This window comes from Myotis nattereri, assembly GCF_964212035.1.
Source record: "Myotis nattereri genome assembly, chromosome: 11".
In the NCBI taxonomy this organism is placed as follows: domain Eukaryota; kingdom Metazoa; phylum Chordata; class Mammalia; order Chiroptera; family Vespertilionidae; genus Myotis; species Myotis nattereri.
The window spans coordinates 82,662,552-82,685,646 of NC_138086.1; the positions used below are offsets into that span (position 1 = coordinate 82,662,552).

The 23,095-nt window shown below is 58.1% G+C and overlaps 1 protein-coding gene across 1 annotated transcript in view; it reads right to left on the minus strand.

Moving 5' to 3' along the window:
- The window catches only part of ABCA13 (ATP binding cassette subfamily A member 13), a gene marked incomplete at its 5' end in the record, with an annotated part of 113,718 nt that overhangs the window by 50,668 nt on the left and 39,955 nt on the right, over nt 1-23,095 (minus strand). The window contains 12 exons of the mRNA XM_081102009.1: nt 2,045-2,176; nt 3,530-3,599; nt 4,998-5,327; nt 6,628-6,742; nt 12,179-12,485; nt 13,558-13,731; nt 14,852-14,942; nt 16,870-16,983; nt 17,486-17,625; nt 19,093-19,267; nt 20,062-20,226; nt 20,391-20,585. Of these exons, the coding sequence (XP_080958135.1) occupies nt 2,045-2,176; nt 3,530-3,599; nt 4,998-5,327; nt 6,628-6,742; nt 12,179-12,485; nt 13,558-13,731; nt 14,852-14,942; nt 16,870-16,983; nt 17,486-17,625; nt 19,093-19,267; nt 20,062-20,226; nt 20,391-20,585 (2,008 nt within the window). The remainder of the gene's footprint in view (nt 1-2,044; nt 2,177-3,529; nt 3,600-4,997; nt 5,328-6,627; nt 6,743-12,178; nt 12,486-13,557; nt 13,732-14,851; nt 14,943-16,869; nt 16,984-17,485; nt 17,626-19,092; nt 19,268-20,061; nt 20,227-20,390; nt 20,586-23,095) is intronic.

Genomic DNA, 23,095 nt, shown 5'->3' on the forward strand with positions numbered 1-23,095 from the left:
CCAGAGGTGACCTCCAAGTGCACTTCTGCACCCAGTCTTCTGTGTGTAACTGTCTTCAACATACGTGACAAAATACACGCCTTCATCGTTAAAGCGCCGCTGAGCACACTCACACTGCTGTCCAACCAACCTCCAGGACCTCTCCTCCGCCCGCCCACCACCCACTCTCCGTCTCCGTAAACGACTGTTCTCGGGTGCTGCCAGGGTCTCCAGGGGGACGGCCAGCGGGACACGTGGGCCCGTGGGAAGAGACGCCCTACGAGGGGCGGGGGCACAGCCTGGGTGCTCGACTCCCCACCCCACGCCTCTCGTCAGCTCTCCCCTCCCCAGAGCAGGGCTTTTGCAAAACTTGGCGCAAGTCTGGGCAGGTGTCAATCCAGAGCTGCCAGAGCCGAAAGCAGCAGAAACTGCCACGAGCTGTGCCAAACATGGCACTGGCATGGGGGGGGGGAGGGGGGCCGGAGGGAAGGTGCTGAGAGAGGGGCGGGGACTGCTACCTGCTGCCAGACAAGAGGGAAGAGGGAGGGGACACACAGGCGCCCCTGGCAGCGAGCCGAGGGCATGGGACCCAGGGCACAGCCCGCTCAGACACGAGGGCCATCCCTCACCATCGTTCCTCTCCCCAGGGCACAGCGCCACCTTCATCAAGACACTGCCCCACCCGCTCTGGGCCTTGTGACCGCTGTTCCGACCCTCGAGTCCTCCCAGGGAGAGCAGACCCCGCCCTCGCACCCGTCTCCAAGGAAGAGGAGGACAGGCGTGTCCAGGCTCACTCCTCCCAGCAGCACCAGCGGCTGCTCCCCGGCACGCCTCTCCCTGCTGTGCAGCTGCGGGGCCACACCCAACACGCCTGCTCTCTGCGCTCATTAAATCATTCGCGTTTTGAAAAAATGAAATATAAAGCATGTAGTCAATTCCTGTAGTTTAACTGCTTACAGGAGAAGTGCATGTTTAAAGCAGAAAAATTAACAACGGAAAAAAGATGTCGCATAAGTCCACATAAACAACCATTTGGCATTTAAACCAAATTACGATGTTTTAAAATTGTTAACTAAATACTGAGATATGTCTTTTTAAAATCTGATTTGAGAATGTTATCATTTTCTTTAAATAGTTTTATAAGCTTATAAATTGTCTTATAACTTTATTTGGCTATTTGCAATTTGATTTAAATTCTTATAAATGAAACTCGATTGATTTTCATTACTTATGTCTTTGGTGTTTAGAAAAACCTTCCCTACCTTTAACAACCGTGCTTTCCCTATTGACTCATTATTCTCACGGTGTTTGTTTCTGATGACGAGGAACGAGTCTGGTTTTCTCTCCTGCAGGTTAACTGAATGTGTGTCTCTTCTCATTGACCGACATGCAAACACCACTACAGAGTGACTCGCTCACGAGTGGGCTGGCTACTGAGCGCTGCCATCTGCTCTGCTGACGGCTCCACTGTTTACATCCTCGTCGAGTTACAGGAAGGTTTTATACCATCACCAGTTGCTGTCGTTATCTTCAATGATTCTTGAACGTTATTATTAATGTAAATGTCTATCTTTTGGAAACATTTCATCAATTAAAAATTTCCTTGTTTAGTATTTTATTTAAATAATTTGTGTTTTAGAATATTATGTTAACATGTTACATAACTTAAAGTTATATAAATGTGTACATTAGGCCCAGCCAGTGTGGCTCAATGGTTGAACATCAACCCATGAACCAGGAGGTCACGGTTTGATTTCCCGTCAGGGCACATGCCTGGTTATGACCTCAATCCCCAGTAGGGGGCGTGCAGGAGGCAGCTGATCAATGAATCTCTCTCACCATTGATGTTTCTATCTCTCTCTCCCTCTCCCTTCCTCTCTGAGATCAATAAAAACATATTTTTAAAAAATAATGTATACATTGAGTGGAGAAAGCCAGCATTGCTTAAACAACAAGCTCCCACATTTCCTCCCTCTGTCTCTGGCACAGCAGTTTCACTGCAACAGCACAGGAGCTAACTCGCTTTAAGTTCATTCTGTCATCTTACAAAGTGTAGGCGTCTTACCAGGAACCAAGCTGCTCAGGTACCAGCCACTCAGAAAGTAAAGGCCCGAGTCGACCAGGATCATCCCGCAGACCCAGCCAAGCGCCATGCCCGCCTGCTCCGGAGGCTGGTCCAGGTTGCCCCACTGGACCCCTGGAGGGAGGGAGGGCAGAGTCAACCCCGGGAAGGAGAGATGGGGGTGTTAGTCCTGGAGGCTCTGGCAGAGCTGGCAGCAGCTGAAGCCCAAGGAGGTGCGTTGGGTTCAATGCTACAGGCAGAGTGGCCATGAACATTAATATCCAACATTTAAACTTTCTGAAAGGTGCTTTCCTCATTTACTGGTTTTGAGAAAAAAGGCATGTGATACAAAAAGATAAAGAAGGCTCCTTGCAATCCAGACTCTAAATTATATCATTTTCCCTGCTCTCAGGAAATATATAAAAAGGACATACAAGGCCTGGGACGGGGCTAGGACCATTATTTCTTACAATGTATTTGCAATTTACTGCGGGTTAAAATACACACTAAGTAAGATATCCCTCTTCCTCAGTCCCCTAAGGACAAGCCTAGAACTCACAGAATAAATGCTGACACTTGTGGGAATTTGTCCGAAATGATCAAAGGCCTGACAGTGACTGCTCCCTCCGCCTCCCGGACCAGCTGGTTTCGGAGCCGCTGCGGGCGCTCAGGAGGCCTGGCTCGCGCGCCTGTCTCGGCACAGCCTCCGTGTGAAATGGCAAACGGCTCAGCGTGTTTTGCTGAAATGCCAGAGAATTCCGAGACCAGCGCCCAGTGAAAGGGCTAGTACACAGCAGCTGGAGGTGAGCTGCATTTATTGCGTATATTTTAACAGTAAGTGTTCACAAACACCATATAAACATGGAAGAAATATATGTCTGTCCTGGCTTAGGATGTCAGTTGTCAAAATTTCAAGATGAGTGAAAAAGACTGACAATCAATTTTTTTAAATGTTATTTTAGGCCGAATTAATAGGGATGCAATCATGGGAGTAAAGTGGATAATTGTACCCTCTCTGCACTGGTTAAGTCCCTTTCTGGACGCAGAGGCGAGAGCAGGCAGACCGCAGTGGAGGCTGACACGTGAGAGAGAGAATGGGAACGGAACTAGGAAAGTGGGCAGAGACCCAGGGAGGCAGAGTCCAGTTCGACAGGACCGTGAGAGCCAGGCGTGTGCACACCCCGTTCCTGGAAGCATTAGAAGGTTGCTAAGGGAACGGGGTGTCGGGGTGCCGTGAGGAAAAGCCGGGCATTGGCTGGTGGGCGGACCGGGCAGCGGCTGGGCCATGGCGCTGTGGCTACTCCCGAGCGTTCCGAGGGCCAGGGCAGCTGGACGCGGGAGGTGCTGCGCAGCCACGCTGAGCACCAGCATCTCATCCCAAGGGCCCTGCTCTGGGGTGGGGACCTCCTACTGTCCCCCCACAACAGGACCCTGCAAACCCCTAGCACCCGGGCCACTGAGAGCGCCTGTAACCGCGCGTCGTCTTACCTGCCTCCTGCCCTTCCAGGAACGTGATGAAAAACACTCCTTGTCCAAAGGCGGTCGTGGAGAGGAGGCACTGCGTGGAGCGAGGAGAGAGAGAAACAGCCGCTGGTGCGTGACGGGACAGGATGTCCACGGCGCCACGCAGTTCCCCCTAAGGGCCCCGTATGCCCGTGTCCACACCTGGACACGCAGCCCACTGCCAGCCGCCGGAGACGCGGGGGACACGCTCGTCTCTAACGCTGAAAGGAACGGTCTCTCCTGCAGCGCCTGCAGGGATGACCCCACGCTGGGGGCAGAATGCGGCACAAGGAGGGGAAGGGCAGGGCCTGTCCTATGTTCTGTGCAGAGCGAGGCCCCCAGCCCAGCGCAGGCTGAGGATGCGCACGTGTCCTCCCCGGGACGATCAAGCGCGAGGGAACCGCCGCTCCGCTTCCGTGGCAGAGCTCCCGGGGCCGGAAGGCGGCCGAAAAGGCGCCTCGCGTTACTAAAGCCTAAGGTACCAGAGGCAGGCTTTCCCGGCTGGAAACCACCTGAGCACGCAGAGGCGATCAGACTTTGCAGGGAGCCCTTCCCCACGAGGTGGGTGAGACCGGCCGCAGCGTCTGAAACCCGTGCGGCGTGAACAGCCCTTTTCCTCCCTTTCCCTCCGCGGAGAGCATACGGGCCCTGCACGGCCCCGGCGGCTTTCATTCCCCTGAAAACACCCAGCACCAGCCCCAAACCGTGGTCATGGGTTTTCACAGGCAAGAGGCAAGTAGTCACACTGACGGCACCAGGCATGCACACGATGCTCGCCCAACAGGAGCGCCCGTCCGCCTGTCCGCCTGCACACGGACGGTGCTGTGTGCGTGGCCCGCCGGGACGCTGGAGAAAGGGATGTGGTTCGCACAGAATATTCTACCCTCAGGTCCGCACCAGCAGGAGACCCTCCCACCACTGAGGCCACAGGCAGCCGAGGCCACACCTGCAGGGGGTGAACCCTGAGACAGCCCCGTGCCCGTGCGCTGAGCCCGACCCCGTTAATGACGATCCGTCCCTTCCCCACCGACCACGTGTCCACGGGCGAGCAGCACTGTCTTCTCCCTGAGTCACGTCAGACCTGAATGTGTCCTGCCGCTCCTTCCGGAGGCGTGTTGAGTGGGAAAAGCCTGACTTTGCTGACGGACAGACTTCCACTTAATGCGCTGGCATTCATGGAGCTTCCGGGAGAAGGCTGGCTGCTTACACTACGATAGCTATGGAATTGGGATTCTTCCCACGCGCGGAGCAGAGACCTGAAGCACATGCTCTCGTGGGTACTGGGGATCGCCCCGTCTCCCCGGGAGGGGCTGTAAGGGGAGAAACTCGCAGCCCCCCGCAGGGCCCCTGAGGAAAGGAGACCAGAAGGCCGCAGGCGGAAAGGGCCGGGCGATGCGTGCTGTGGGTGGTGGAGTTCTGTCTCGTCGGGCATCTTGCAAAGCCGCACACTCACCAGCAGCGTCTGGGCGGCCGCACTGAGCCGGCTGCGCAGCACCAGCAGCACGACGTAGGGCAGGAAGCTGGCCATGTACAGCAGGCTGCAGCAGAGCGCGGCCGTGGGCGCCCGCCGGAAGCACGCGCTCAGCAGGTAGCTCAGCATGACCACCGACACCCCGAAGTCCAGCAGGAAGAGGAACACGATGAAGGCGTTGCTGTGCGCAAAGATGCCGCTGGCTTTCAGGACGACGGCCAGGGCAGCGCTGCCCACGGCCATCACCGCCGCGTTCTCCAGGAACCAGGCCAGAAAGCTGGTGGCCGGGTGCACCCCCATCATCCGCAGGTGCTGCAGGGGAGGAAGCCGTTACCACAGCAGTGGGTGTCCTCGTCCTGGGGGAAGGCAGCTGGCGGGTGGGCGCCCCGCCAGGACCTCCAGCCCCACGAGGGCTCCGTGCCAGGCAGGTCCCCCGCATTTCATTCTTGGGAGCCCACAGAGGCCGGTCCCGTCCCGCGAGGGCAGAGAGCTGGGCTGCGAGTGCGTGGGAACAAGTTCCTGGCGGGAGACCACACGGGACGGCTCAGGCCAGTCCTGCCCGGCCCCCGCTGACCACGCAGGCCGCAGGCTTCCTCGCTCCTGCGCCTCCTGCTCACTTCCATTCTGTGCTGTTTGCATTTTGCTTGTGTTGGTTTTGTTTCATAAGGACAAAGAAAGCAATAAAGGGGAAACACTTTTCCTTAAGTTCGAGGGGTTATGGCATAGGTTTTAGAATGAGTTTTGCTAAATAATTCAGTTTGAAGTAATTCAATAAAATTAATTCACTTGCTCATCTATAACATCACGATACTGAGCATGAAGAAGGATTTCTGGCCAAGGAGCTGGGAGCCCATGAGACTGACCGTCCCCCAGGCCCTCTGCCCAGGGGCCCCCCTGGATCAGAGAGACCGGGATGCAGGGGGGAGGCGTGCAGAGCAGCGGGCAGCGCCACGTGGAGCCGAGCGGGGCACGGGGCACTCGCACACTTGTCTGTGCCTAATAAACAGCCGGTAAATAAACCCTCTGCCTTTGTCTCCCGGCCTCGCCCTCCTGTGGCGAAAGGGGGGAGGGGTTCCCCAATACTTGCTTTGTTAAAAGCAATTTTGATAGTTTAGGTTTTGACAAAAATAGCAAGTATGAGCCTGAAGAGCCCCAGCTCCGTTAGGACAGGAAGATGGCTATCCTGTGGTCCTGGGTGGAATAAGAGTGGCTGAGCCCTGGGCGGGCGGCTCCACCAACCAGGCACCAAAGGCTGCCAGCTCGCTTCCCGGTCGGGCACTGACCTAGGCTGCGGGTTCGATCCCCAGTTGTGTGTGTACAGAAGGCCACGTCGATGTTCCTCTCACGTCAGTCTCTCTCTCTCCCTCTGTCTCTCTCTCCCTCCCTCTCCCCTCCCTCTCTCCAATAAACATCCTCGGGAGTGAGCACATGGGTTTCCCTCCTCCCATGTCACCTGCCTTTCACTTCCTCCATCTCCAAGGAAAGGCCTACTGACCCGCAGGCTTGGGACTGACGGTGATGTTCCCGGGACAGGGGCCCCAGGCTCCACGCAGAGCCCAGCAGAGGAGGGGCAGGCAGAGGCCTGTCTCCCAGGCAGCCCCGGGCGGCTCACCTCTTCCATCTGGATCTCCCGCTCGTAAACCAGCCTTCGGACCATGCTGGCCACAGACACGATCCACGTCAGCATCATGATCAGGGGCAGGAAGAAACCCACGTTGTTCAAGAATCTGTATGGAGGCACCAGGGGCTGTGAGCGCCAGCGGGCGGCTCTGCTCCCACCAGGCAGCACCACTCTGGGCATGCCTCCCCTCGCCGCCCCCTCCCACAGACACGGTCCCCACGCCGCCCCCTCCCACAGACACGGTCCCCACACCGTCCCCTCCCACACGGTCCCCACACCATCCTCTCCCACACGGTCCCCACACTGCCCCCTCCCAGAGACATGGTCCCCACACCGCCCCCTCCCACAGACACGGTCCCCACACCATCCTCTCCCACACGGTCCCCACACCGCCCCCTCCCACAGACACGGTCCCCACACCGTCCCCTCCCACACGGTCCCCACACTGCCCCCTCCCACAGACATGGTCCCCACACCGCCCCCTCCCACAGACATGGTCCCCACACCGTCCCCTCCCATGCCGGGAGCCAGTCCATCCTTGCTGTTTCAAGGGACCTGGCATATATGGCATACTGTTCTTAATATGTTTGCTCACCTTCTTGGCACTATGTGTTTTAACCAAGCTCTCTGAGAAAGGTTGTTTCCCCAGGTAGGGATTTTCCCCTGAAGTTATGGAGGGAATAAAACCCCTTACCTAAGTGCCAGGCGGGTAATTAATCACTTTAACTACGAACAATCATGCTTAAGCTACATAATCTTTACTCCCTGGAATGGAGATAAAAAACGCCCTAACCTTTGGAATAGAGATTGATAGGATTGGAATCAACTGGTATAAATACAGATGTAACAAGACAACAGAACCTACACAGAACCTAGACACAGAACCTAGACACAGAACATGGCAAAAGATCCTGGACAGAAACTGGCTACAGAACCTGGATAGAACATGGCAAGAGAACCTGACTAGAACCTGGTGACTGAACCTGGCTAGAGAACCTGGACAGAACCTGGCTGGAGAACCTAGCGAGGGAACATGGCTACAGAACCTGGCTGGAGAACCTGGAGAACCTGGCTGGAGAACCTAGCGAGGGAACATAGCTACAGAACCTGGCTGGAGAACCTGGAGAACCTGGCTGGAGAACCTAGCGAGGGAACATGGCTACAGAACCTGGCTGGAGAACCTAGCAAGAGAACATGGACACAGAACCTGGCTGAAGATCCTAACCAGAACTTTGCCGGAGATCCTGACCAGAACTTGGCAGGAGATCCTGGCTAGGCTGCTGATCACCTGAACGCTGTCTCCGTGTCATTCCTTCTTCGCCGACTCTGTCCACACCTTTGGGGACCCCTGGACCTGCTGGGGCTGGACCCCAGCACTCCCACACGGTCCCCACGCCGCCCCCTCCCACAGACACGGTCCCCACACCGTCCCCTCCCACATGGTCCCCACGCTGCCCTCGCTCCCACAGACATGGTCCCCACGCTGCCCCCTCCCACAGACACGGTCCCCACGCCGCCCCATTCCCACTGAGCGCTGTCGGGAACAGGCTCCCGCGGCCGTGGCCACAGCCTGTGACAGGCAGGACAGCTCTTTGGGGTCCTGGCTCAATAGCTGCGCGAACTCACAAGGAGACATGTCTCGCTGACAGGGCTGTGGCCTCCACCGCCTGCCACTGCGGGTGACTCGCTCCCCCGAGGCCCTGCACCCCTTGGGGCCTGAGGCTCTCTGTCCTGAGCAGCCTTGGTCACCAGCATCGAGGCAGGTGACCCACTGCTCACCACGCAGCAGCCACAGGGTTTCCAAAGCAGAGAGAGGGCGTTCTCCTGGCAAAACGTGGTCGTTTCAGTGTGTGAGGCACGCATCGCCCCTCGAAGAGTCGCGGGATCGTCCCGACACAAGCAACCAACCACCTGATGTTTAGATGGCGCTGAGCTAGCGTTCTTCTCTATCTTCTCAGCTCTCGGTCGGTAACCACTGACTTCTAAAGCCAATAGTCACAGAGGAGACAAGTTCCGGTCAGGCACATCGCCCAGCACCCTCCCCCCATCAGATCCCCAGGAGAGCAGTCCTCCCAGATCCTCAGGAAAGCAGCCCCCCCAGATCCCCAGGAAAGCAGCCCCCCCAGATCCCCAGGAGAGCAGCCCCCCAGATCCCCAGGAGAGCAGCCCCCCAGATCCCCAGGAGAGCAGGCCCCCCATCCTTAGGAAAGCAGTCCCCCCAGGTCCCTGGGGACTGGCCCCTGGTCAGGAGCCCAAACAAAAGCACTGCCCCCCAGGGGCAATCAGGATCAAAGCTTATCTTCTTAGCACTCTGAAAGGACAGCTGGTCTTCAGCACATTTAATTGTCACCTCTCTCTCCTGCAGCGAAAGTGCTCCATCTACATGACACTCGCCTTAACAGTGTTTTCTCTGGGCTCCCCTCTATTAGCACCATCCTGCTGAATGCAAATCACACCAGGAGGGACCCGGGAAACTGGCTCTTGTGTTTGTCAAAGACACACAACTTTGATCCAAGTGTCCGTGACGGGGGACTTGCAGCAAGTGCCTGCCCCCCACCCCACCCAGCCTCCTGCTGCCCGCCCCCACCCCCGCCCCAGGCAAAGGTCAGCAGCACCCAGAGGCCACTGGGCAGCGGGAAGGGCTGCAGGGTGTCCTCCTTGGGGACCAGCCCACAGGCAGGAGAAAGTGATGGTGACACAACCTGAGAGTCTGTCCCTTCCCTCCCCCACAGGGGGTGCCACCCCCCAGCGCCTGCCAGCCCCTGGCGGGAGGGGGACAGACCGGAGGGCCTTCCTAGGCCTGAGGACGACCAGCAGGGGGAGCTTCTGAGCAAACAACAGCTCTGCTTGCAGGTGAGGGGGTTTCCTATAGGCACCTGCGGACACTCCCAAGGAAAACATGACCAGGAGCGTAGGGAGACACCCTCGCAGGCTGTGAGGGTCACGCTGGTATTTTTTTGGAAGCAGGAACCTGACACTTCAAGCATGAACCCCTGACCCTTCACTCCTCACTTCCCCTGGAGCCCTCACTCGGCCCCCAGTGGCTCCCCCCTCCTCCAGCCAGCACTCCCTCCTCCCCCAAGTCAGCCCTCCCCCTCCTCAGGGCCAGGTGGACCTGGCTCCCCCCTCCTCCACGCCAGCCCACCCCCCTCCTCTGGACCAGCCCTCCCCCCTCCTCCAGGCCAGCCCTCCCCTCTCCTCCAGGCCAGCCCTCCCCCCTCCTCCAGGCCAGGTGGACCTGGCTCCCCCCTCCTCCACGCCAGCCCACCCCCCTCCTCTGGACCAGCCCTCCCCCCTCCTCCAGGCCAGCCCTCCCCCCTCCTCCAGACCAGCCCTCCCCCCTCCTCCAGGCCAGGTGGACCTGCGCTCCCCCCTCCTCTGGACCAGCCCTCCCCCCTCCTCCACGCCAGCCCACCCCCCTCCTCTGGACCAGCCCTCCCCCCTCCTCCAGGCCAGCCCTCCCCCCTCCTCCAGGCCAGCCCTCCCCTCTCCTCCAGGCCAGCCCTCCCCCTCCTCAGGGCCAGGTGGACCTGGCTCCCCCCTCCTCCGGACCAGCCCTCCCCCCTCCTCCGGACCAGCCCTCCCCCCTCCTCCAGGCCAGGTGGACCTGCGCTCCCCCCTCCTCCGGACCAGCCGCTCCTGTGGACAGCAGGGCCTGAGCTGTGGGGCAGAGCGCGGCGCCCTTCGCAGGAGCCAGGCTGTGTGCATGTGGAACAACTCTGCAGGCTGTTGTTTTTCATTTCCTGAAAGCCTTTCATTAAGTTGCCCTGCTCTCCGAAGCAATGTATTAACACTTGGAATTCTCTGTATGCACGAAGCGCACCATAAAGTTGTCCTGCCATAACCACCATGAATCACGGGCTGAAGGGAACATTAAATTTTATAGAGTCCCGCTCCCATCCCACCCTGCACTCCTCAAGTGACATTTCCCCCATATGTCCCGCAAAACATGAGCCATGGCTGCTAATAGATATTAAATGGGAGGGGGAGAGAGAGGGGGAAAGGGAGAGGGAGAGAGAAAGAGAGGGAAGGGGAGAGAGAGGGGGGAGGGAAAGGGAGAGGGAGGGGGGAGAGAGAAGAAGAGGGGGGAAGGGAGAGGGAGGGGGGAGACCTGTGGCTGAGACGGGACGCGTTCGGATCAGTGGAGCTGAATCTTGTTCCTCTGGATGAAAGGCCTGCGCTCGGCCCCGCCCCTTGCGAGGGCTGCCCCCCTGCATTACTGTAGTTACACCCATCAGTCCTCGCCTTCTACTGGACTATCACCGACAGCACCCTATTTCTTCAAAAATGTAAGAAAACCGCCCTGGCCGGTGTGTCTCAGTGGCTGGAGCATCGGCCCACCCACCAAAGGTCTCAGGTTCCATTCGGTCAAGAGCACGTGCTGGTCGGGAGCGTGTGGGAGGCAGCCAATCCATGTGTCTCTCACACATTGACATTTCTCTCTCTCGCCCCCTCCCTCCTTCCCTTCCACTCTCTCTGAAAAGCAACAGGAAAATATCCTCAGGTGAGGATTAACAGAAAAAGTTAAGAAAGCCTCTTCTTCCCACTGCCCACCTCCCTCTCCCGCCTACAGAGACTCCTGGGCGGTCTGAAGGCTGGCTCCCTCCTGCCCTCCCGTCCCAGTGTCCTCGCTAACCTGGCTGCACCCCCTCCGTGGAGGCTGCCTTAGTGAAGTCCTCAGTGTCCCAGGTGCCCCCACACGGACCCAGCCTGAGCGCGCACTGGCCACGCCTGAACACACACATCCCCCCCCCCCACCCCCAGCAGCCGCGCAGGCTCTGATCGCGCTCTGTCCTGCGGTGGGCCGCACACCCATCTTTAAAAATCTGCGAAAAGAGAGCTGTTTTCTGCTTCCGTCGTTCCCACAGGTGGACCTGGGAGTCTGACCTGCGGAGCCTGGACAGCACCGCACCCCCAACCCGAACGTCCGATTTACAGCCACCGGCCCTGCCGCGCTGTCCCTCCCGCCACGGCTGTCCCTCCCGCCGCGCTGTCCGTCCCGCCACGGCTGTCCGTCCCGCCGCGCTGTCCCTCCCGCCGCGCTGTCCCTCCCGCCACGGCTGTCCCTCCCGCCGCGCTGTCCCTCTCGCCGCGCTGTCCCTCCCGCCACGGCTGTCCTTCCCGCCGCGCTGTCCTTCCCGCCACGGCTGTCCTTCCCGCCGCGCTGTCCTTCCCGCCACGGCTGTCCTTCCCGCCGCGCTGTCCTTCCCGCCACGGCTGTCCCTCCCGCCACGGCTGTCCTTCCCGCCGCGCTGTCCTTCCCGCCAGGCTGTCCTTCCCGCCGCGCTGTCCTTCCCGCCGCGCTGTCCCTCCCGCCACGGCTGTCCTTCCCGCCGCGCTGTCCTTCCCGCCACGGCTGTCCCTCCCGCCGCGCTGTCCCTCCCGCCACGGCTGTCCCTCCCGCCACGGCTTGGGCCGAAAAGTGCGCCTAAGACACTGAGTGCGCCTGGCGGTCTCCTGATGCTGAGGTGACTACACAAAGCCCAGGAGGTGCCCCATCCGGCCTCCCGCTGAGGGGCCACGGGGAGGGACCGGGACTCACAGGTCGCTGCTGTGGCAGGGGTACGGGATGGGCTGCGCCTGTGCGGCGGGCCCCACGGCCTCCCGCCCGGTCAGCACGCGGACGAGGGCCCGCTCCAGCATGTCTTGCAGCGGGGCGAAGACGTAGTTGTACTTAAAGCTGTCGGCCGGCAGGCTCTGGGGGTGGAACTTCCAGAACGGGTTCTCCGCCTGGTCAGTCCGCATGCTGTACAGCAGGCTGGTCCGGATGGTGTAGGCCACGCGGGGCGGCAGCTGGGGCGCGTCTGCGCCGGAGCGCCTGCGCACGGAGGAGCTGTTGAAGATGACACCTGAGGGACGGACGGATGGATGGACAGACGGACGGACGGCCGTCACCACGGAGCAGCTGGCAGGGAGGCCCCAGAGGAGGACGTATGGGGGGGGGGAGCACGTGAGCGCGTTTGTCACCAGCGTCGCACAGACAGCTGGGGCGACGGGACCAAGGCCTCCGGCTCCTCGGCCATCCCCGTTTCACTGTAGTGAACCCACACGGCACCCCGTGCACAGAAACGGCTGGTTCTGCGTTTCTCAGGACTTTGCTCTCTGGGACCCAGGACATTCCTAAGCACCGATGTCCTGGTGTCATCGCTCAGGGACCCAGGGAGCTGCCTCTGCCTGCGCCTTCCATGTCTACTCAAGTTGCGTCTGAGAACACATCGGATTCACCGTGAGTGAGTGAACCACCAGTAGATGGGGCAGAATCGGCCGCTGTCCTTCCTCCCCCCACACCCCCAGCCCAGACGTCAGGAAACTGATAAAAATGGGAGCAGTTTAATCAGGAAACATCTAATTTGTCCTGTGAGACTTCCCCATAGAACCACAGGGTCACCCAGTAAGGCAGGTGCAGGCACAGCCTGGGCCAAGGCAGTGACAGCTCAGGAGCCAGGCATGGCCACCTCTTCCTCAGGCGGAGCCCTGCTCTGTGTGGAGGGCGCTTCTCCCTGAGCCACGGGAGGCACATTCAGGGAGCAGGGGCGTGCTGTCCGGGGAGGGGCGTGCTGTCCCGGGGGAGGGGCGTGCTGTCCCGGGGGAGGGGCGTGCTGTCCGGGGAGGGGCGTGCTGTCCCGGGGGAGGGGCGTGCTGTCCCGGGGGAGGGGCGTGCTGTCCGGGGAGGGGTGTGCTGTCCCGGGGGAGGGGCGTGCTGTCCGGGGAGGGGCGTGCTGTCCCGGGGGAGGGGCGTGCTGTCCCGGGGGAGGGGCGTGCTGTCCGGGGAGGGGCGTGCTGTCCCGGGGGAGGGGCGTGCTGTCCGGGGAGGGGCGTGCTGTCCCGGGGGAGGGGCGTGCTGTCCGGGGTGGGGCGTGCTGTCCGGGGAGGGGCGTGTTGGCGCAACCCCGTGAGCAGGGTTCGCCACTGGACACTTACTGGCCAAGAAGCTGTTCTGCCGCATGAGGCTGTGGGCGGCGGCCTCCAGGGCGGCCCCTGACTGCAGCCCCCGGAAGCGGTCCAGCCGCACACAGGACGACAGGTTGACCAGCGCGTGGCCCAGGGAGAGGAGGTGGGCGGCGCCCGTGCGGCTCAGCATCCAGTCCAGGCCCCCTGCGGAGGACAGTGAGCAGGGGACATGCAGCTTCCCCCAGCACAGCGCCTGCCGGGACACTGCACAGGCGCAGGGACACGCAGCTAACTTCCTGCAGGGGGAGCTAGTCCAGACCCAATTTGTTCACCAGCAAACTGCTGCTGTCAGCTGAGCGTGCCCTCCCCTCTCGTACGCGCTCCCATGACACGGACACCGCTCGAAAGTGAAAAGAAAGGGTTACATCAGCAAAGGCTGGGCACGTGGGGCAGGGACGGAGAGTAACGGAGCCAGTCTGGGCAGCAGGAAGTCACCCGGACTCGCGCGACCCTAGGCCAGCGCCGCCCGGGAGCCAGGCCTGTGGTAGCCGCTCCGCGGCAAGGCCGAGTCCACGGACGGTTATGGAGGCGAGTCCGCTGCACTCCCGGCCGGGGAACGGGGGGTGGGGGTGGGCGGTGTGTGAGGGGGAGGCCGGGGGGTGAGGGGGTGCGTCCGCGCAGCAGGTGGCATTGGCAACACCTCCGCCGGCCGTGGAGGCTGCGCATCAAACTTTTTCAGGACGAGACCCCACGAGGGCTCAGCGACTGGCTCCGGGAGAGGAGGGGCGGGGTCACGGGAGAGCACAGCCAGGCCGGACAGCAACTACCGAAGGGGCAGGTGTGGGGGCATCCAGCCCCGGGTTTGCTCTGACGAGGGCCCCGCAGCAGGAGAGGCCCCCAGGCCCAGAGGTCCGTCACGGTGGCCCCACAGGCGGTGTGAGCGGAGGTGGAGGCCCTCCCCTCGTCGGTGCAATGCTCACCGCACAGGGCTCTCCCCCGCTCCCCACGCCTCGCTCCCCAACAGCACCCACAGACGCTGGTGCAGGACTTTATGAAGAAAGTCCGAGCAGTGAACATGCATGCAAACACACCAACATGTTTTTACACACCCACCACACACACGTACATGCACACAACGACACTCACACATACACGCATGTATGCTCACACACACACTCACACATATACTCACACACACACACTCACAATCACACACACACACACTCACACACACACACACACAATCACACATACACTCACACACACTCACACTCACACTCACAATCACACACTCACACACACATTCACACTCACACACACTCACCATACGCCTGCAGCTTCTCAGTCAGTTTGTCTACGTTGATGTGTAACTGGCTTTCCACAAAGTTTCTTATGAATCTGTTCCTCAGGACTTCCTACAGGAAACACAGTTTAACAAAAATAACGGCATCGTTTTTTCTTACTGACAACACTGGTTGGTTTACTCCGTTTATTGTTGTTCAAGAAAAAGGCACATAACATGCGTCATCTTGAAAGCGGGCCTACACGTCCCAGTGAGCCCGGGAGGATGTGGTAGGACTTCGGCTTAAACAAGGACCAGCTGTGCCCGCGAGGCCAGGCGTGGACCTGTCGCAAACACTGAAAGCCAAGACGCAGGGAGCGTGACTCTGGGCAGGTTCCCAGCAGGCCTTCCACGGCCTTTCCCACGGGCAGAACGTGACGAAGGGGCTGCACTTTGCCGACCCTTAACCCTGTGACGCTCTGAGCCTCCGGCTCCCTCCACACCGTCACCCTGTCACCCTGTCGGTCCTCTTTCCTGACTACATCCCACCCCTGCCTCCCCTGCCGACGCCTGTGCCTGTGCCGGGGGCGATGCTCCGGGACTGCTCTCCTCGCCTTTAGGTGGGCAATGCCCAGGGACGTGCACCCTGTTCGCACCCGCGCAGCCTCCCACCCTCACCCAAGCCTCACCTACTCACCCCAACTCACTGCAGCAACGCAGCCCCATTCCTGGGTCAGCGCGCTAGTCCCGAGCAAACAAGCTGCAGAAGGTGTCCCAGCAACGGCCAGCGCCGACACAGCTGGGCCACATACTCCACCACCAGGGATGCCCATCCCAGTTCGCCCAGAGCCGCACCTGCCTCGCTGGCTCCCGGCCCAGGGCCACCGCACCAGCCCATCCTCGGAGCAGGGCTCCTCTGACCGGACCCGCTGACGACTGACTGTGGCTGGATGGCGGGTCGGTCCCTAACGGTAGGGCTGTCCCAGAAGCTGCAGCGACTGCCTCCCTCTCTCCACCAGGGCCAGACCTGCATCGCCATCTGGCGTGGGGGCTCCGCCCTCCCTCCAGCTCCCGCCTCCTCTGCCCTGACAGCCAGGTGTTCTATGATGCAATCTTGCCCGTGCTACCCCCTCCTGGCATCTGCTCTGCAAGGACCAGACACGAGGCACGTCCTGCCTGCCCAACACCGCTCCGCGTGCTTTACACGCCCCACGCCATTCACAGCTGCCGACCACTACCCCTCCCTTCACCGGCAGGAAACTCTGCACAGAGCAGTCCAGTGACCAGCCCGATCACACAGCACAGGGCTGGAGGGAACCAGACAACCAGCCCCTGAGCCCCTGCTCCCATCACCTGAACTGCTCACCTGGGCACGAGAAATAACCAAACGCAAAGAGAGATGTGGCCTGTTTCTCACCCAAAGGACAGGCGTCCGTCAGAGCGGCACCCACGCCCCCAAGGGCGTGACCTCCCTGATGGCACCTCTGCAGTTGCGGGCTGCAGGCCCCAAGGAAGGGCTCATTGTACACCGCAGCCTGCGGATCTTGGAATGTATTACGTATTCAACACAGAATATTAGGAAATGATCATTGATCATTTTAATAGACCTACAGTTGAAAAGTATACAAACCACCCCAAAAAGCATTAAGTTAATATGGAACATAAAGCTTGTGTAACTATTAATAAATTATTAACAACTAGCAGCCCGATGCACGAAATTCGTGCAAGAGTAGGCCTTCCTTCCCCTGGCTGCCGGCGCCGGCTTCCCTCTAGCACCCAGGACCCGGGCTTCCCTCGCAGCCCCAGCTTCGTCCAGAAGGACATCCGGTCTAAATTAGCATGTTACACTTTTATTATTATAGATACCTTGCATGGTGGGCAAAATATTTGACCATTACAAAAAGTCCTCACACATATCCAACTGCGCGTCAGTGTTATCAGTCAACTGGGAAAGCCGCGCCGAGGTGACCACACACCCTTCTCTTGGACGCGCCCCACCCCCACCCCCACCCCTCCCCCCGCACACACTCCCCAGCCCTCAGAGGAGGAGCCACGCTCACCTGCAGCTGCCCCAGCATCTGGCCATGCCCACTGCTCTGGAAGCGGCGGGCCATGCTCAGCAGTGTCTGTGATAAAGTCCTCAGCTTGTCCACAAACACAAACGTGTGATTAGCCTGCAGAACAGAGCCCCGTGGTTACGGCGCCATCTCAGCTGGAAGGATGGTAGCTGTGGCGCCTGCAGAGATGAGCAGGAGTGACTGGACCCCAAGCGCCGGTCTGCCCGGTGCTCCACTCCAAGGCCCTCCGGTCTGAGGTATGTCCCTGAGACCTCTCGCCCAGACTCTCCCACCCACTTACCTGTCCACCTCAGTGTGCCCTTGCTGTCCTCCTCGGGGTCCCCACTTGTTCCTCTTGGGGTCCCCACCTGTTCCTCTCAGGGTCCTCACCTGTTCCTCTCGGGGTCCCCACCTGTTCCTCTCGGGGTCGCCACCTGTTCCCCTTGGGGTCCTCATCTGTTCCTCTCGGGGTCCCCACCTGTTCCCCTCGGGGTCCCCCACCCGTTCCCCAGGGGGTCCCCACGTTGACCTCACTGTCTAGAACAGCAGATGCCTCTGCTACACCTCGCTTCCAGAAGTACTGCCTATATGGCTCACCCGACCCTCATTTGCAGCTTACCTTTCGGATGACCTTTTTAATCTCCGGGGTGTTGGGTGTGTACAGTATTTTTCCATGTAATACAGGTTTTAGGAAGGACCACACCAAAGCGCCATTTGGAGACTGTAGTATTTCCTGATAAAGCTTCAAGCAAAACGGTGCTGTTGCAATTAAAAACAGAAAGAGTGTTACCAAGATGGGATGCCCAGGGATTCGTTTGCATATCCATGCGCCTTGCTTTCAGTGAGTGATGGACACAAGTCTGCATTTGGGCGGAGACTCGGGAATGTGGTTCTTGACTGTGTTTAGTGGCTCCTGTCTCATGAGCAGCCTCAGGCACCACGTTCTCATCGATATTTGAAAGAAACGGAGTGTGACCTTCACATTCCAAACTGAGCTTCGACGAGAGCACTAGGTGTCAGGGACCCCGAAGACCGACACGGTGAGAAAGGGAAGCTCTGGCTCCCAGTCCAGAGAGCCTGTAGAGTTTGGGGGCCAGCACAGATTTTTGACATAAAATTCGCTTTATAAACTGCTACTGATGGTCTGTGCTGCACTACACAGAGCTGGGAACTCACTCCTCTGATATGGAAACTGCCTTGTTTTCACTCAGATCCTCCATTCCTCACGGTGGTGCAGTGGGGTGTGCTTGGCACAAGCACAGGTAGGAATGAAGGCAGGGCCTGCATCGCCATAGCGATGAGTAATCAAGTGTCATCAGGCCTGAAGCCGGCGTGCGTGCTCCCGTCCCTCTTGCATTTCCCCTGAAGAGAGCATGTGGAATGGAAATGCTCTCTCTGCTGCGATCCCCGATTCCTGACACCCGAGGCGTGAAGAGCACGGTTGTGGTTATTTCCTCCACATTCACCATGTGACTCAGAGAGTACTATAAAACCGATAGAAATAATCCCATAAAATGTCAAGTGAGAGCATGAGTACATAATAAATTTAAAGCATGAATTATAGAGCTTGCTCTGCATTTTAACAACTTGCACTTTAAATTATGAGCTTAATGTAGACAGTAGCGACTTTGATTTCAGAAGAGACATATTCGAATTTATGTGCAGCTGCCACGCCAGCGCCGGGCAGCCTGACTGAAAAGGAAGGGCACTGCTGAGAGTGTTGGTCATGAACGGGTTCTGACTTGTGTCAGATGCTTTTTCTGCATCGATTGGTATGATCATACGATTTTCATTTTGTTTATGTGATGTAACATGTCAATTGATTTGCAGATATTGAACCAACCTTGCATTCCAGGAATGAATCCCACTTGATCATGGGTATTTTCTCTTTAATGTATTGCTGAGTTTGATCTGTTAACGTTTTATTGAGAATTTTTGCACCTATGGTGCCAGGTGGACACTGGACTAATGGGGTGGTGGGCGTGGGGGGAATCACTTCATAAATTATATAAATGTCTGACCACTATGCTGTACACCTGATACTGATATAATATTGAATGTCAACTGTAACTGAAATTTTAAAATTCCAATAAGAAGGAAGGATAAAAGTTAGAGGGTGGAAAAGCAATTCCTTGACAACCTTCTAAACCAAGCATTTTGTATAAAGCAAAGTGAATGGTCAATATGCAAATTAATCAAAGCAGACATGGATTACAGTTTTCTTACTTGAGTCTTCAGGAATGTTGAATTTTTCTTTGTCACTTGCCAAGAGCTCGTGAACTCTGGGCAAGTTAAAGAACATGTTCGAGTGGCTGAGAAAAGACTCTTGCTCCTGGCAAACCATCGTCATCACGGCCTGGAAAGAACTGAAGGCTGAACGGGCCGGGTCCAGGGGGGAAGCCTGAGCACAGGGAAACACACTTCAGTGAGCAGTGACGTGAGCGATGCCCTCGCAGGCCTGTGGAAGCCCCCCTCCTCCCACTGAAAACACACAGCAACTAGTCAGAGGTGTGCAGTCCCTGCCGTGGCCTGTTCTGTTCTGCGAAAACCATGCAAACCACCAGGGGGTAGGTAGGGTCACACACACACAGCCAATCCCTATCCACGATGAACTATGATCCACGCAATGTCACCAACGCAGACTAACCCTCTCAGTGTGGTCTCTACTGGGAAACTGCCCACACCGACGTCTCCCCTAACTGTCCCTGGGCTGATGGGCAGCTCCGAGGACTCACTCCACCATCTGCCACATCCTGCCCCCCATGTCCACACCCGACACACTCCCTCCCAGTCAGCTCCATGCCAGGCAGAGAGTTGAAGCAAGGACAAATATCACACCACTAACCTTTCGAGTTTGTTTGTATTTGCAGAAATGGCCTGTAATTTTATGCCAATTATTTATATGGAAGTAACTGTCTCAGGTTTGAGAAAGCATTTACTCTCCGACTTGAGTCAATAAGCCCTGGACTCCCATTTGTGCTGACAGACTAGGCACAGACGGCCCCAGCCTCCCTTCTCAGAGAGATGCCGGGCCTGGCTTTTTGTCATGCTGTTGCCCCAGAGCCATTCAAAGGTTTTCCTGTCCCTACATTGTTGTCTCGGGCAGCAGTTAGATGTGGCAAAAGAAATACAGGCAGAAGGACCGAGGGCCCAGCACGTCTGAATGCTTCCCTGAGGCCCAGATCAAACACACACCTGCTGAAAGCCGGGCACGTCCAGCAAGGCTGTGATGTTCGACGTGTGAAGGAACTGGGGGAGGTGTTCCAGGACGCGGCTGGCTCTGGGGAGCAGGTGGCTGAGCCTGGAGACGACGTCCAAGAGGGAACTGAGCATGCCCTTGGCTTCCGCCGGCATCAGAGTCTTGAAGGAAAACACACAACACGAAATCACCACCACCACGCTCTGCCTCCCAGGGGCGTCATCTGAGGGCGAGGACCTCCTTGCTCTCGTTCTCTCCTGACCTCTTCCCCACCCCCAGCAGCAGCCCCACAGACGTCGCACAGGCCACGCCAGCTGCACCCTACCTTGTAAATGAAGTTGCGCAGGTCCAGGTTGCGGATCACAGACACAAGCAGAGAGTACACTCTGGCCCCGGGCAGGCCACACAGCTCCTTAGTGGCAAAGCCAGCCTTCCCGTCCTCAGGAAAGGCCAGCAGGAGCCGCAGCACGTCCTGGTCACATCTCCCGGACAGAGCCACCATCAGGGCGCCAGACAGGACCTGGTGGAGGAGGGTCCAAGCAGATGCACCCAAGCCTGGCAGCCCCACTCAGGGAGGAGCCTGAGCACCCAAAGCCCTGAATGTGGGGGGTTTACCTGGAGACACACGAGCCCACCTCTGTTCCACTCACACATTTGGATGAAAATGTTTCTGAAATGTGCGCCTAATTTAAGCAATCTGCCCTCTGATGACTCAGGGCAACACATGACCACCCGCCTCCCCCCGGCCCTCCAACCCTGACTGCTCTCAGATGGAGCGCTTGTGACTTCTTCTTCACGTTCAGCCTCAGCCTCTGCTGTCAGTTTATCACTTTTACTTCTCACAGTTATCAGTGTGAAACTATGTGTTTTCTCCTCTTTTTGCAACTTGAAAACCAGAGTTCTGAGCTTCTTATAATTTTTGAAAAGGAAAAGCAAACAAAGCCAGAAGGAGGGGCTGAGGAGGACCTGTGTTCAATCTAGTTTGTGACTAATGACCCAGTGCACGGATTTGTGTACATTGAAAGGAAATTAATTAGACGGTGGCCAGGGAGGTGGGACTGGGCAAGACGGGCCAGACACAACCTGGAGCCAACCTCCCACGGTCCCTCCCCGGCGTCAGCGGAGTGAACAGAGTCCCTCTGGCAGGTGGGGTCCCTCGGCCTGGCCTTCGGGGATCAGGCCAAAACCAGCTCTCCGACATCCCCCAAGGGGTCCAGAGTGCAAGAGGGCACTCTGCAAAGTTGCTGTCGTACAGGGTGTGGAACACAAACTCAAGTGTGCAGTAAACCAGATTCGGGGCCGACAGAGTCCCAGCAACAACATTACCCACACCCGAAGGTGGAATCACACAGCCCCACAAGGAATCAGGCTCCCTCCTCTCCGGTTTTGGGGTGTGTCACCCTAGAACTGCTGCTGCCAAGTCGCTGCAGCTCGGCAGCTCCTGCATTGAGCGTCTGCCCCATGGTGGTCAGTGCGCATCACAGCGACTGGTCAGACAGTCAGGCACTTAGCATATTAGCCTTTTATATATATAGATAATGCCCTCAGAGGAGCTGAGCTGCTCTCTGTGTGGGTGTGGCTTTCAATTACTGAACAATAAGATTTTAAAGACATGAGCTTCCCTTCCTGTCAATGCTCATACTCTGACAGGTACAACTGCTGCGAAACGTTCGACCCAGCGAGGGCCGAGACCACAAGCAACTGTTCAATTGCCAGGAGCCTGAGAGCAGGCGGAACTCATCAGATGCTTTCATATCACGTCATAAAATGCCCAAAACAATGAAGAGTTAGGGTTGGGGCTCTCCTGCACACACCAATAGGACGTGTCTATAACATGCAGAGATATTTCTAAGGAACTGGCTCGCACAATCGTGGGCCAGCAAGAAGGCGGCCCCAGGCATAGCTGACACTGCAGCGCAGGCCCAGAGCCATCCAGTCTCCTCTGAAGCCCTCAACTGATGGGATGTGGCCCACCCCCACAAGGAGGGCTGCCTGCTTCACTCAAAGTCTATCCATTTAAAGGTTTATCTCATCTTATACCTTCTCAGACATTCAGTTTGGTGTCTGACCAAATATCTGGGTGCTGCGGCCCAGCCAAGCCAGCATTTAAATGAACCCCACAATGACTGGGATGTGCGGAAGGACATTTGCAACCTGTGAGGGGACATGTCAGGTGTGTCCAGACCTACTTCACCAATTTCTTCACAGGGGGCTCATGGTGCAGACACACCTTCACCTTCACCAGAAGACGGAGAAGTGCGGGGATTAAAAATACCTGAAGGGCCCTGGCCGGATGGCTCAGTTGGTTGGAGCAACATCTTGTGCACCTAAAGGTTGCAGATTCGATCCCCCTTCAGTGTACACAGGGAGGCAGCCGATCCATCAATGTTTCTCTCTCACACCAATGTTTCTCTCTCTGTCTCCCTTCCTCTCTCTAAAATCAATCAACATCCTCAGGTGAGGATTTAGAAAAAGAAACTGACCGTTAGAATCACTGGCCAGAATAGCAAGCGCTTTGGAGAGATCAATGCAAACCCTGAAAGTGAGGTTCAGAACTATGTACCTAAGTGCACACAGGTGCACCCCCTGCGAGGTCCCCAGCACCCGCCACCCACACGTGCCTCCCCGCATCCCATGTCCTGACGTAGCCGCCGCCCAGAGAACCCTGCTGCTCGGAGCCGGGACAGCCCAGCTTCTGGAGGCACCGCCGGGAAGGGCATGTCCACGTGGACGTGTGAGTGAGGCCTGCTACTTGGCTCAGTGGAGAAGTGCTCCCTGCAGGCGGCCAACAGCTGGACTGAGGATCCGATGCGACGAAGGCACAACCGAGCGGCCGTGCCGGGAGTCCAGGGAGACGGGTATCAGCAGTGGCCACAGGGACACGCAGGGCGCTACCTGCTGCCATGGGACAACCTAGGAAACCAGGGCCCAAGGGTCGCCTCCTAAGGGACCCCAAGTGCAGGCAGGGTCTGTGGACGCGTGCGGGTTCGTGGACACACATCATGATCAAAGTGCGTGAGTGTGTCGTGT